At 40.4% G+C, this 14,437-nt stretch overlaps 1 protein-coding gene across 4 annotated transcripts; it reads left to right on the top strand.

Annotated features, from left to right (window-relative positions):
- The first annotated feature begins 755 nt into the window (after positions 1–755).
- Positions 756–14,126, top strand: USP1 (ubiquitin specific peptidase 1). 4 transcript variants are annotated; one of them, XM_008265152.4, is made up of 9 exons: positions 756–1,256; positions 4,555–4,793; positions 5,985–6,105; positions 6,778–6,882; positions 7,361–7,521; positions 8,575–9,266; positions 10,005–10,175; positions 11,092–11,293; positions 12,650–14,126. In XM_008265152.4, the coding sequence occupies exons 2-9, from the start codon at positions 4,624–4,626 to the stop codon at positions 13,383–13,385; spliced, it is 2,358 nt and encodes a 785-aa protein (XP_008263374.1). In that variant the 5' UTR covers positions 756–1,256; positions 4,555–4,623; the 3' UTR covers positions 13,386–14,126. The 4 variants fall into 4 exon arrangements, with proteins under 4 accessions (XP_008263374.1, XP_008263373.1, XP_008263372.1 ...); XM_008265151.4 differs by lacking the exon at positions 756–1,256 and adding an exon at positions 1,619–1,758; XM_008265150.4 differs by lacking the exon at positions 756–1,256 and adding an exon at positions 2,559–2,698.
- Positions 14,127–14,437: the final 311 nt, after the last annotated feature.

Raw genomic sequence — 14,437 nt, 5'->3', positions numbered from 1 at the left:
ATTTCTTTTTCTGCACAAAATGGACTTATCTTTTAATTTCAATTTTCCACGAACTTTTTGAAGTACCCTCATACTTATTTCTTTTTTCCATCTTCTGAGGAAATCTTTTTCATTAACTTGGTAAGGGAAAGTATAACAGAAAACCAAACATTATCTGGTTGCTTGGGGGGGGTGGGGACTGTCATCTTTGATCTCTTTTTTCTTACCATACCATGCTTCCGGTCACTCAACGAAGCTGGTTGGCTGTACTTCAAATATAGTGGAGGCGTTTGGCCTAATGGTTAAGACACCAACTGGGATGTCTGCCCCCCATCTCAGAGTGCCTGTCTTTGCCTCTCCATTGGCCTCCTGTTCCCGTTTCCCGCTGCGGCGGCACCTGGGGAGGCAGCAGGTGATGGCTCCAGCAGTTGAGTCCCTTCCAGCCAAGCGAGAGATCTGGGTGCGTTCGGAGCTTCCAGCTTTGGCCTGACCCAGTCTCAGCTGCTGTTAAGATCTGGGCAGTGACTTTCTCTTTCTCTGTCATGTATATGGCTATGTGTCTATATGTATGGATATATGTATATCCATGTGCGTATATGTATGTATAATCTCTTGAATCTCACGTTCTGAGCACTTCCATTTATCACAAGTCACCAGTTTACTCCTTGGCCACCGAAATCAGCCCCCTAGTGGAGCTTCCTGCTTGCATTCTTGAAGGTCAAAGGTCTGTCCACCGCGGCGGGGGGGGGGGGGGGGGGGGACTGTTTCACAAATCCTGCCCCTGCCGGCTGAGCACCACCCAGCGCCTTCCACCCCGGCCTGCTGCGTGGGGGCCCAGCCGGTTTCGCTCATCTCCTGCGTGTAGTCTTCTCACCCAGGCTCACACGCTCTCAGGAGCCTGGCTACCTCACCTCTCTGCAAAACACCAAACGCGTCCAGGACTTTGTATCTGCTGTTCTTGCCGCCGGGACCATTCTTCCCCTTGGGTCCCTCCCGGGCTCGCTCTGCTCAGCCGTCAACTGCAGGGCGCTTTCCCGAATATGCCACCTAAAACGGCATGCCCCTGCTGTCGCTTCCATCGTGTGTGCCCATTTTTAGTTTAACGTCTGTCTCCTCTCGAATGTACAACTCCTTTAGCGCAAGGAACGTATTTCATTCAGGCCACAGTCCTAAGCGTTTTGAAAAATGCCGGGCACACAGCAGAACCGAAACATTCGGATTTGGACTAAATCTCTCCTGCTTAACTTCAGCACTTGCGCCGAGGTCGCGCCGCACAGGTAAGCACACAAACACAAAAGGGCACCCGAGCCGCCTGCTTCGCTGCTTTTGAGCCTCCGAGCGGCGGCTCGGGTCGGAACCGCTGTGTGGCCCACGGCGGGTCGGGCTCGAGAGGACACCGTGAGGCGATCGGCGTCTGAGGAAGGAGCCTCGCCCTAAAGCACTCTGCTGAGGCTCCGCCGTCCTCCGTGACGGCGCTGGTTTTCTCTAGACGGCCCTGGGGCCGGGGCTGCTGCCCGTGACAGAAAGCCCACGCACGGAGCAGGACGCGGCGCGGCCTCCATTTCCCGTAGCCGGTCTCCCTGGTAACCCCGCCCGAGCGTTCACGCAAGAAAGGAGGGCGGGGCTCGCGGGGAGGGCCTAGCTCCGGAAGCCGCGCCCTCGCCGGCGTCCCTCGGGCCAACACTACGCACAGCTAGACTCTTAACAGTCGGCCGCGAAAGCGCGCACGCGAGCGCCAATGAGAGCGAGAGGCGGGGAGCCGCGCCTGAGGAACTCGGTGTAAGTCTCATAAGGATTGGCCCGAGCCTTTCTGTCTTCTTTGTTGGTATTGGCTGGATTTCTTTCTCCCGCCCATTTGCTAGCTTTTGTCTGGGTACTTCTGATTGGCTCTGCCTGGGCAGTGAAGGGGGTGAGGTTTTGGGGATGCTTCGTCGCGGATTGGCGGATTTGAGCACCTAAGGGCTCCTCCTTGAGGAAGGGGGCCCGGCCCATCTTGCCTCTGTCCCGTCTCCCGACCCGTACTCGTAACTCGCGCGCACGAATGGTTAAAAAAAAAAAAAAAAAAGGGTGTGAGGCTCGAGCCCGCCAGCCAGGCCTCCAGTGCGCGCCCTCAGCGAGGACCCGCGCGAGCTGCCCGAGACTGTGCCTGCGGTGTTTGAAAGTGCGGAACCCGTTAGGATCTTGGGGGAGCTACCGTTCCAGCTGGTTCCGGAGCCCGTGCGCGCCGGGGGCCAGGGGCGGTCGCGGGGCGGCCCTGGTGTTTCGCGTCTGTGCAGCGTGGAGGCGAGGACCGGCATTTTCGAAGGACGCCACCTTCAATCGCAGTGCTGGCGCGGGCGGAGGCTAACACACGGGGGTCCTGAGACTGAGGAAAACGCGCCAAGTTCCCCTCGGCGGTGGAGTGGGGAGACCCTAGCGGTTCAGGCGCTCGGCGAGCGGGACCGCGGCTTGGTGCGCTCTTTGGCACCCGGGGCGGGCGCGGGCAGGCGCCGCTCCGGGCATGTAGTGGGCGCAGGCATCAGGCAGGACCGAGCGGCGGCCCGGGTTCCCGCCCTTGTGAGTGGATGGTCACTCCCCCGCGGGGAGGGCGACCGGCCAAGCTTTTCCTTGGGTCGGGGGCCCTGCGGGCTCGGGCCAGGGACTCACCTGCCGCACCCACACTCTTCCCGGCTGGACTCGCCGGCGTCAGCGCCGCGGACCGCGTTTGGGCCATGGCCAGGTGAGGAGGGCCTGAGAAGGGGTTGGTGCTCTGCGTGGAGGCAAGTTCCGCGGGCAGCGTAGTGGGGCTGCGGGCAAGACCCCGGACCGTTTCGTTTCGGTCCTGCACCCTCGCCGCGCTGCCGGCCGGGGCTCCGCGGCGGCTCTTGCAGTCGGGGAGGCAGGTGCGGGCTGGGCGTACACAGGCCGGCTCCACGGGCGCGGGGCCGGAGCGCGGTGCGGGCCACGGCGCCGCCAGCCGCCCCCACCGTGCCCCCGGGGTGTGTGAAGGGCACGGCCGCCTTCTCGGTTTCCTCTCCCGTGGAGCCCGATAGGGAGAAGCAGTACTGATTGCCCTGACGTTGCCTTCGGACGGCAATTGCGAAATTTTACCGCGCGTTTTCTTTCATGTATAGTTTCCTCAGTATTTAGAACGCCACGTGTCTTAAAACTTCAGCGGAGATGTTCGGGATTGTTTTACGTTTCTTCTGGAAAAATAGGAATTGAGTCCTGTCATCTTAGAAAGGAAAGAACTTGAAACTGATAGGGCTGAGTGTTCGTGCTGTCATTTGTTCGAGAATGTTTACTGTCGGAGGCATTGTTTTCTGCGTTAGTGGATTTACAATTACAGAAGCGGTTTTAGTAGAACCTCCCCGCCCCCAGCCGCTCCCGGGTAGGATGCAGCACCCGGTAACGCGTTGTATTCTCGGTCATGTGCAGTGTTTGATCCTTGCTTTGAGGGGGCCAGGTTTGGTTTGGTTTGGTGTAAGAAGCCGATCCGCTGTTCCGGCTGCCTGTTGGGTCTGCTCTGTCACCTAGAATCCAGCGTCTATCGTTTATCAGAATTGGCTCTTAAATACCTTTTACGAGAACCACTAATACTTGGAGAATCCCAGACGATGGAGCGCAGGCTGGTTTATCGTTCATCACCAGCATTAGGTGACCAGAAGAGTAAGTTGAGCCGGAGACAGCTTGGGGAGATTGGTCGACTTTCCAGGAAAAGTGGTTTCACTGCTGGGTTCGGGCTGTGAATTCCTAGATCAGCGTCAGTTGAGTGAAATGGAATTTGAGTGGACTTCGCGTAGCTCATCTTACTCCTCTGTGTTTACATTTGAAACTCATAGCTCGGTTTTTTAGGTTCTAAGTAATTTTACGGAAGTGCTCCAATCAGATTTCCCCCCAGATTTTCCAGTGAAATATACAACTACCACAAATATTGCCGTATTTCATCTGAAAGTTTTACTTTAAAAAGAAAGGCTGCAAAAGGGAAAGCAAATCATCTATTTTCCTACTTAGGGCACTTTTAAAAAATAGCTTTAAAAAGTTAGAAAAAGTAGTAGAAAAAGGATATACAAAAGTGCAGCAAACAGTTTTTTACACCACCGTTCCACTTTGCATGCATTTTATCTTTGAAGTTTTTAGATATAACTGAATACAAGACCTGTATTTTTGTATTTGAGTTATATTTAGAGCATTTAGCGACTTTATTTTATATACTCATATGAACGGAAGGGAGGACTGGTTAATGCCCAGAACTACTTTGCTTTTCTATTCATCCCTGTTTGCTAATTCAGTGTTGGACATGGTAGGTGCTTCATCAGCTTTTTAAAATGAATAGAATGTAATGAAAAATTGTTTTTATTCCTTGATACTGCTTTACTGTAGGTCTACTAAAAACACTTTCTGAGGTGCCCTTATTTAAGAGATTTTAAAGCATAATGTGACTAGCTCATTAGCAATAAACAGTCTGTTGTCAAGCATTAGGTTTCCAAATAGGAATTTCTAATTTGTACCATTCCCTGGGTAAATTTTTCAGAGTTGAAGATTTTGTTGCCTGTAACTGAGAACTAACGAAACTTTTGCTTTTATGATTAATAGATATAACTGGTGATTACAGCTGCCCTCCGTATATTAATTCTTGTCAACTCCTTTGGATTTGAAGAGAAAATGCCTGGTGTCATACCTAGTGAAAGTAATGGGCTTTCAAGAGGTAGTCCATCCAAGAAAAACAGACTTTCCTTGAAGTTTTTTCAGAAAAAGGAAACTAAGAGAGCCTTGGATTTTACAGATTCTCAAGAAAGTGAAGAAAAAGCTTCTGAATATAGAGGATCTGAAATGTATGTATTTTGCTTTAAGTCTATTTCTGTACTTTAAAAAATCTGCATCAAGTAGTGAACTTGGGTTGATACCTCCAGACTGACCTGGTAGTACGCAGAGGCGCAGGCATTAACATACATACAAATACACATTAGAATGTAAGTGTAGCAGTATGTAGTAGGAACAGAAGACAACTGGGGGTTTCCCACAGTATTCACATCTGTAGTGTTTACTCATTAACATTGTGTTCAAGCTGTTTAGACTAACTTGTAGAAGTATTTATGGACTAAAGTTATCATTCAGAGTTTAAACATTATTTGTAGTGTAATACAAAAGTGTGAAGGGTAGGGAATTAGGATATTTGGGTGTAGGAAACTTGAGAGTTACCTGACATTTGAACAAGTCTTGTAGCTATGCAGTCACAACTACTCATATACCTGTTGGAGGAATATAGTTGCAAACTGTATTTAAAAAACAGTATCTTCAGTGAATGCTACAATACTTTATTCCATAAGGTTTCTCTAGCTGAAGTTGACACTCCGTGTTCAACAAATAAGCACTCTGCTGGGTGACCAAAGTGAATTTGGTTCCATGTATAATTTCCTAATTTCTATCAGTCATCAGTTGAAGAGATGATGTGTCAACCTTTATCAGCATTCATGCTTATAAATGAGGTACTCGAGTAGTAATAGCTAGAGCAGCTATTCAAGAATACTTGGCCTTGCTTGGTTAAAGTGAAGTAAAAATGATAAACTTGAACAGCTTATTTCTAAGTGAAGGATAGCGGAATAATTTTCTTCAGAGACTCATTTTCCTCTTAATCTTTATTAGCAAAATCTGACTTAAGAACCTTCTCTCCTGAATGTTACAGCCAAGTTATTCCCAGGTTTCTATTTAGAGCTAAGCTGTGACATTTTTGTCACAGTGGACTAAGCAAATCACAGTACCAGTTTCTCCTCTTCCTGCTCTGTAAAACTGTATTAACATTCTAGGAGAATTTTTTTGAGGCTTATTGAGTGTAATAATGTTTTTAAATTTTGTATTGTTGGTATATAGCCATTTGTGAGTCTGTGTGGATTTCTTAAAAATGTCATCTGAATAAAATCTATATATTCTTCAGATTATACAACTTTTGGGGAAAGATGAAATAATATTTCCCTTTTGTTTGAGATACAACTAGTCATTTTGCCTTTCTCCCCTTTGCTTAATAGTGATCAAGTTGTGCCTGCAGCACAGTCCTCACCTATAAACTGTGAGAAGAGAGAAAACTTGTTACCGTTTGTGGGACTGAATAATCTCGGCAATACTTGTTATCTTAACAGTATACTTCAGGTAAACTGACCATTTTGCTGTATAATAAAATTTTACTGTAAGGCAGGGGTGGGGAACATCTATCTAGCAAATGCAAAATCATTTTGGTTTTGGCCCTGGCAAGACAATTGCAGGCAGGACTTGAAATTCAGTAAATCTATAGCAGGCTAATTTTCCAGTTGATAATTTTATAAGGCCCACAAATGATGTTATAAATATCCAGATGACCCTTGACAGGAAAAAGGTTCGCCATCCCTGCTGTTATGCAAAGAGTGATACAACATTTAAGGTCTCTGAGAATTCCAGGTTACAGGAGGACTTTCATTGTCTGTACTGAATTTGCTTTTGATTGTAAGTAAACCATTCTCTGGTGTAACAGAAAGTGACATACTAAATAAAGGTGGTAAAGGTAAAATGAGTAGACCTGGGTTAAGTAGATGTCAAGACATTTAATTTCTCTGCCTGATTTCCTGGTGCTATGATGATAATGTATCTTTAACTCCATGAAATTATATAGCTATTACGTTGTGTGCTCTTGTCATCTTAGTGGTATCTAACCAGGCTCAGTGTTTTGTAGAGGGAAGACAAAAGTTTAGACCCATAATTTTTGGTAATATACACTGAAAGTGGTTTTTTAATGATTTGGGATACATTATTGTTCAGTAAACATTTAGACAATCTCACTTTTTATAGGTATTATATTTTTGTCCTGGTTTTAAATCTGGAGTGAAGCACTTATTTAACATTATTTCAAGGAAGAAAGAAGCTCTAAAGGATGAAGCCAGTCAGAGAGATAAGGTAAAAAAAAAAAAAAGTAAAACAGCAAACAAAAAAGTAATGCTAGATTAATGGAAATTCACTTGTATAGAAATAAAGTAACATACTAGAGGGTTTGGGAGAAGGATGACAAAAGATATCTGTTAATTTTTTGAAAACTGAATTTCAGGCAATTATTCATTGTCATAAGGTAACTAGATTATCTTTTTAAGAGTGTTCTCCTGTCTTCTAGTTGTTTATCAGAAAGTTTTGTTTTCAGATTCATTTAAAAAATTTAAGTGGATATATTTAAAGAAATCTTTGATGTCTATAATTTGAAAATGATTACCATCCACATAAAAAGTAACTAAAAAATCCTCTTAGAGTTTGTCTTATTCATAAATTAGTGCTGTAATGAAATTTTAAAAAGCCAGTGTTGTTCAGTGAAACAAAAAAGAAGGGGGAAGGTACTTTGTTCAGAACAGAAAATAATTGGTTTTGGGTGTTTCTTTCTTCACAGGGAAATTGCAAAGAAGATTCTTTGGCAAGTTATGAATTGATATGCAGTTTACAGTCCTTAATCATTTCAGTTGAACAGCTCCAGGCTAGTTTTCTCTTAAACCCAGAGAAATATACTGATGAACTTGCTACTCAACCAAGGCGACTGCTTAACACACTCAGGTATAACCCGTAGTAACAATTTTAGGATTTCAATGTAAACTGTTTCTAACTTTGGAAGAGAGTGAAGAGTCAGGAATAAAGGGCAAGGAAACTCTAGATCCACAGTTATTTGTATCCCAGAGGCTGTGAAAACGGAGAATGTTTTCAAAAATTTGATATTAAATTCATTACATCTGAAATTGTATGAGGTTATTTATAGTCTTTATTCATCATATTCACCTCTAATGTAACTATTCATATATTTTTCTGTAGAAATAAAGTTGAATTAGAATCCTGGCTCATACTGGTGATTCATATGCTGTTTATGTGCCATTTTGCCTTTTAAATCTGAAAATTTCTGGATTCCCAAACAAATGTGATCCTCAAGATTTCAAAATAGAAGTGTAATGTGTAAGAGCTGTAAATTCCAAATATTATAGTTACATGTACTTAGAGTTATGAATCAACTGGATTAGATTGTTTTGTGGTATTAAAAACAAAATTTATAGATAAAATAGCCTTATTTAAAATATCATACTAATAGGACTTTTTAAAAAAAATTGAATCATTTAGTTTAGAAATAGGCCTACATGTACTACATTGCTGTACCTTTGTTAAGAGACATTGTAGGTTGGTAGCCAAGAACAAATTTGAATCCTCTCTGCGTCTTAACTCTGTGATTTTGGGCAAGTTATTTAACTTTTATGTGCCTGTTTAGGTCCCTTTATGATAGTACCTACTTCATGGGATTATTATGAGGATTATATATGTGTGTGTGTATGTGTGTGTATTTTTTACATGTAGTGTTTTGAATAAAGTCTGACATGGTAAATACTAAACAAGTATTAGCTGTTTCTAATGAAAAGGATTAAAGAACTGTTGGTAATGTGAAAACAGTACATTTTATTTTTATTGCTAGAAGTTCAAATTAGTAGCTGAGTAAATGGTTTAGATTTTTTTTAAATGAAGTAATTTGATGTCCCTATGAATGAATTCATTTCTACATGCAAGGTTTTCTTTTATGTACTGTACCTTCAAAACTAGAATAGATGAAATGGAAATTTTTATTTATAGGGAACTCAACCCTATGTATGAAGGATATCTACAGCATGATGCACAGGAAGTATTACAGTGTATTTTGGGAAACATTCAAGAAACATGCCAACTACTAAAAAAAGAAGAAGTAAAAAATGTGGCAGAATTACCTACTAAGGTAGAAGAAAAACTGCATCAGAAAGAGGAAACGAGTGATATGAACAATGCTGAGACTGACAATATAAGGAATTCTGAGGACTATAAAGAAAAGCTCCCAAAAGGAAATGGTAAAAGGAAAAGTGACTCTGAATTTGGTAACATGAAGAAAAAAGTTAAAGTGTCCAAGGAATACCAGTCACTGGAAGAGAACCAGAGACAAACTAGATCAAAGAGAAAAGCTACAAGTGATACATTAGAGATTCCTTCTAAAATAATCCCGAAGTGTATTTCTGAAAATGATAGTACAAGACCCTCACAAAAGAAATCAAGAGTAAAAATAAATTGGTTAAAGTCTTCAGCTAAGCAACCCAGCATTCTTTCTAAATTCTGTAGTCTGGGAAAAATAACAACAAACCAAGGATCCAAAGGACAATTTCAAGAAAATGAATATGATCTTGAAGAGGACTTGGGGAAGTGTGAAACTGATAACACAACTAATGTTTGTGGTCTTGACTCTCCAGAAAATAAGGTTAAACCTGTAAATGTTAATGAAGCTAAGCCTATAAACAAAGGTCAGTATAACTCTTAGACTTTCATAGGTAGGAATATTAATAGCTACAGAATTATAATGCACAGCATAATTTGTATGGCTAAAATTTTTGTTATATGAGAAAGACATTTAACACTAAATGTGAACTGGTATTTTTCTAGCATTGTTCTTAGATGTTTGTGTGTACACAAACACATACACAAAGGTAATTGAAAAAGTCTGGAAAATGGAATTTAAAAGTTTACTTTGGTGCAAAAAAATTAAAATCCACAAATAGTTTTTTCTCATGACCCCTGAAGACCTTTTGTTCAAATTATTACATATGTAATATTAATTTGGGAAGTTAAGTACATTTGAGTAGAAAGACTGTCTTTTCCTATTGTCTATGCAGTATTTAGCATAAACGAATGAATGAAATTTTTAAAGTAGAAAGCACAAGAAGTTATGCCTAATTTGAATTTGGCTACATGGTTTTAAGATCTGCTTATTTCAGAGAAAATGTGCAGTATTAATATTATTAGTCATTTCATCAAAAGTGCCATCCTTATTCTGGGAACAAAATATCTATAGTAATTCATACTAACAAGCGTCTTTAAAGGGAATTTATGTTTCATTAACATGTTATCTCAGTGTCAGTAAGTTTAGGAATGAAAATAGGGTTCTTATTCATGATATGCTCTATTTAAGTGGCAGATTAGTTTTTCACTATAGCCAAAATAACCAATCTGTATAGATTTAACTTTTCCTATTTTCATTTCAGGTGCAGAGCAAATTGGTTTTGAGCTAGTAGAGAAATTATTTCAAGGCCAACTGGTGTTAAGGACTCGTTGTTTGGAGTGTGAAAGTTTAACAGAAAGAAGAGAAGATTTTCAGGACATCAGTGTGCCAGTACAGGAAGATGAGCTTTCCAAAGTAGAGGAGAGTTCTGAAAGTAAGCAAAATTGGATTCTTTTATGGAGGATGGAATAGTTACTTTTCTTGACAGCTGCAGTCTCATTGTAGCTTAACGTGATTGGGGAGGGAAAAGCTGACTCTTAATGTCCTTGAGCTAACATACAATCTTTTGCTTATCAAGTCTCACTGTCAAGACTCAGCATTTAGGCTGGCACCGCAGCTCACCTGGCTAATCCTCCACCTGCGGCGCTGGCACCCCAGGTTCTAGTCCCGGTCGGGGCGCCGGATTCTGTCCCGGTTGCTCCTCTTCCAGTCCAGCTCTCTGCTGTGGCCTGCGAGTGCAGTGGAGGATGGCCCAGGTGCTTGGGCCTTGCACCCGCATGCTGTAGCAGCCACTTTGGGGGTGAACCAACGAAAAAAGAAGACCTTTCTGTCTGTCTCTCTCACTGTCTAACTCTGCCTGTCAAAAAAAAAAAAAAATTATTCAGCATTTAGAAAATTGTGGCGTCTTTGTTTTCATGAAGTGTGTTGGAATAGAAAAACAAAATGGTTAATAATTTGGGAGGAACAGAATATTACAGAGCTATAAAGGTTATTTTGAACACAGTACACTGTTGTGTCTCATGTAAATCACAAAAAGGATAGAAATGTCATGAGAAATAATCAGGAGATGAGTTTACCTGTCAGATACTAAAGACTGGCTAAACCATTCTGTCTTAAGCCTAATCTTTGCCTCAGTGTATCATACTTTTAATGAGGTAGCCTGTCTCTATCACTTAAAATTTTTTTGTTGACTAAATATAAATATTTAAAGAGCACATGTACACTATTGGGGATAAGCTTATAAAAGTTCCTGAAAGTATAATCTCTGAATACTAACTCTGTACATACAACTTTGTGACTTAACTTCCAAATGTCTCAGGGATTTGTGAGTGAAAAGATTATCTTTGTAGTTTCTCCAGAGCCAAAAACAGAAATGAAGACCTTGAGATGGGCAATTTCACAATTTGCTTCAGTGGAGAGGATTGTAGGAGAAGATAAATATTTCTGTGAGAATTGCCATCATTACACTGAAGCCGAACGAAGTCTTCTGTTTGACAAAATGCCTGAAGTTATAACTATTCATTTGAAGTGCTTTGCTGCTAGTGGCTTGGAGTGAGTATTATAAATAAAAGCTATATGAAGAAAATAAACTATAGAAGCTTTGTTATAATACTGTAATAGTAGGAATACAAAAGTACGGAAGTGAATTCATAAAGACTGCCTTTGAAGAGTTTTTTTTATTAAATAGCTTCCCTGTAAAAATGCATCAGTTTAAATCCTTTTGGTATGAATACATATTCTATTAAGATATGTTTCTTTATATCTTTCAGTTTCATTCTTAGAATTCAAAAACTGATTAAAGCTGGTAATAAATCTTGTATATATATATATATATATTTTTTTTTTGAAGGGCAGAAAGGCAGAATTCTTTGCAGTTTCTAGGTAAGCTAGGAAACCAAAGTAGTCTTGGAAAATTTTTTTCTGTAGTTTAGAATTCAAAGGTCTAAAAGTGATTTAAAACATAAGTATAAAAATGTGAATTACATTTTGGATAGTCTTTTTCTGTTACGTATGTCATTCTAGATATTACTACTTTGTACATTCTGACTTGTTTGAAGTTACCATGAGAACTTCCCAGTAAATTTTATACCCTTTATTATGTTATAAAATGATAGTCTTTTAAAAAATTCTATTTTTTTGATAATACTATTGTTTGAGAGAGAGGGAGACATGTCTGTCTCCCTTCCATCTGCTGCTTCACTCTAAATGCTCATAGCAGCTGGGACTGAGCCAGGCTGAAAGCAGAAGCCTGAAACTCAATCCGAGTCTCCTGTGTGGGTGCTAGGGACAAAACTATTTCAGCCATTGCCTGCTGCTTCCTAGGATGCACATTAGGAGGAAGCTGGAATTGGGAGCAGAGCTGGAAATTGCAACTAACTGTAATATAATTTAAGAAAATAAAAGGGAAAGACAATCCAGAGACACCTAAATAAATATAACACTTATTTAAAAATATTTGTTTGTATATATATTTCAGAATTTAAGTCTTCTCTACTTTTGAAGGTATTCATATGAGCATCTAAATACTAAGGGTTCATTTAAACTTTTCACATGGGGTGTAAAATTTTGAATTCAAAATAGAAGTAGGCATTGTGGCTCATTAGCTTAAGCCACTGCTGCTTGGGAGTCCTATCCCACATCACAGTGGGGTTGAGTCCACCTATGGCTCAAGTACTTTAATCCTTTGCCACTCATGTGGGAGACCTGGATGAAGTTTTTGGTTCCTGACTTCAGCCTAGCCTATACTTAGCTATTGTGGGCATTTGGGGAGTGAATCAGCAGATGGAAAATAACCCATATTTTCTCTCTCTGTTTTTGTCTGTCACTCTGCCTTTTAAATAAATAAAAATGAATAAATAAACATGTAATTTGGAACTGCAGGAAACCTTGTTTCTTTTCCTCCCAAAGGTTTGATTGTTACGGTGGTGGACTTTCGAAGATCAACACGCCTTTATTGACGCCTCTTAAACTATCACTAGAAGAATGGAGCACAAAGCCAACTAACGACAGCTATGGATTATTTGCAGTTGTGATGCATAGTGGCATTACAATCAGTAGTGGGCATTATACTGCTTCTGTTAAAGTCACTGACCTTAACAGTTTAGAACTAGATAAGGGAAATTTTGTGGTTGACCAAATGTGTGAAATAGGTAAGCAAGAACCACTGAATGATGAGGAAGCAAAGGGTGTGGTTGAAAATTATGATGAAGAAGAAGTGTCGATTAGAGTCGGTGGAAATACACAGCCAAGTAAAGTTTTGAACAAAAAAAATGTAGAAGCTATTGGACTTCTTGGAGGACAAAAGAGCAAAGCAGATTATGAGCTGTACAACAAAGCATCTAATCCTGATAAGGTGGCCAGTACAGCATTTACTGAAAATAGAAATTCTGAGACTAACAGTACTAATGGGACCCATGAGTCTGATAGAAACAAGGACTCCAGTGACCAAACAGGCGTTAACATGAATGGATTTGAGAACAAAATTTCATATGTAGTACAAAGCTTAAAGGAGTATGAGGGGAAATGGTTGCTTTTTGATGATTCTGAAGTGAAAGTTACTGAAGAAAAAGACTTTTTGAATTCTCTTTCCCCTTCTACATCTCCTACATCTACTCCTTACTTGCTATTTTATAAGAAATTATAGAGTGAACGTATTTTCCTTGTATATATATTAAACAGACCTGGACAAACATTGGTAAAGTTGATTACATCAAAGAGTCTTGGCTTTTCTTTCGAAGCTATTGGATATTGGTCTCTCTAGGTTTTTATATAGTGAAATTTGAATTACTGAAAACCATGTTAATTTTTAGGATTCATTTTCCTTAGTAGAGACTAGTGATGCATTAGCTTCTGGGAACAAAGTTAAATAGATTCTTAACTGAAATTATCCAAAATGGAAGCATTTAAACACTTTTGGATTTACACGGATCTTTTGTTTGCTTTTTAAAATAAAGTGCTTGTATTTGTATCCTCCATATTTCGGAGTTAATTATCTACATGTTTTATAGGTCCTGTGGTTTTCATTTAAGAAGCAGAATCTCATTCAGTTCATTTAGTTTGATATCAGTCATGAAATCAAATCTTTGATGGCTGTGTCAGAGGCACAAAGTCTAGAATGTGTGTATTCACAATGGTGTATAATTGTGCCTTGAATCATTTTGGAGTGTCTCAGCCTGGACAGTCCCCTTCTATCTTCTCAAGAATTTTATATGTATTTATGAAGATCCTGTACTCTAGTAAATCTTTTTGGGCATGGACTCATTTGTATCTCTTCATACCCATATTCTGCACGATCTGTATATAGTACATCAGACTTAGAGGTGTGACCTTTAAATTTAACTTTTTTTAAAACTGGGAGGTCAATAAAATTTAAACTGCTTAACAACTATGTATACAAATACTTGGATTTTTTTACTTGCTTATTTCTATCATAAATACAGTTGATTTCTCTTAAAAAAACATGTATGTGTATGTTTAGATATATCTGTATAGAAAAGAGAATAAACATGCACAATTACCTTGGTAATATTCAGGACTTTTTGACTGGAGGTGAAGAACTTTTCAAAGAGAAGAAATTGTGCTTAGTCCATCCAAGTTGTCATACTTAAGAGGTTTATAATAAAAGTTGTCGCATCCTAGTTGTCCTTTATATAGACATTATTTAATGGAATCCACAACTGGAGAACTTATGCTTTG

The sequence above is a fragment of the Oryctolagus cuniculus genome, chromosome 7 (genome assembly GCF_964237555.1).
Source record: "Oryctolagus cuniculus chromosome 7, mOryCun1.1, whole genome shotgun sequence".
In the NCBI taxonomy this organism is placed as follows: domain Eukaryota; kingdom Metazoa; phylum Chordata; class Mammalia; order Lagomorpha; family Leporidae; genus Oryctolagus; species Oryctolagus cuniculus.
This window is presented reverse-complemented; position numbering and strand designations above follow the sequence as displayed.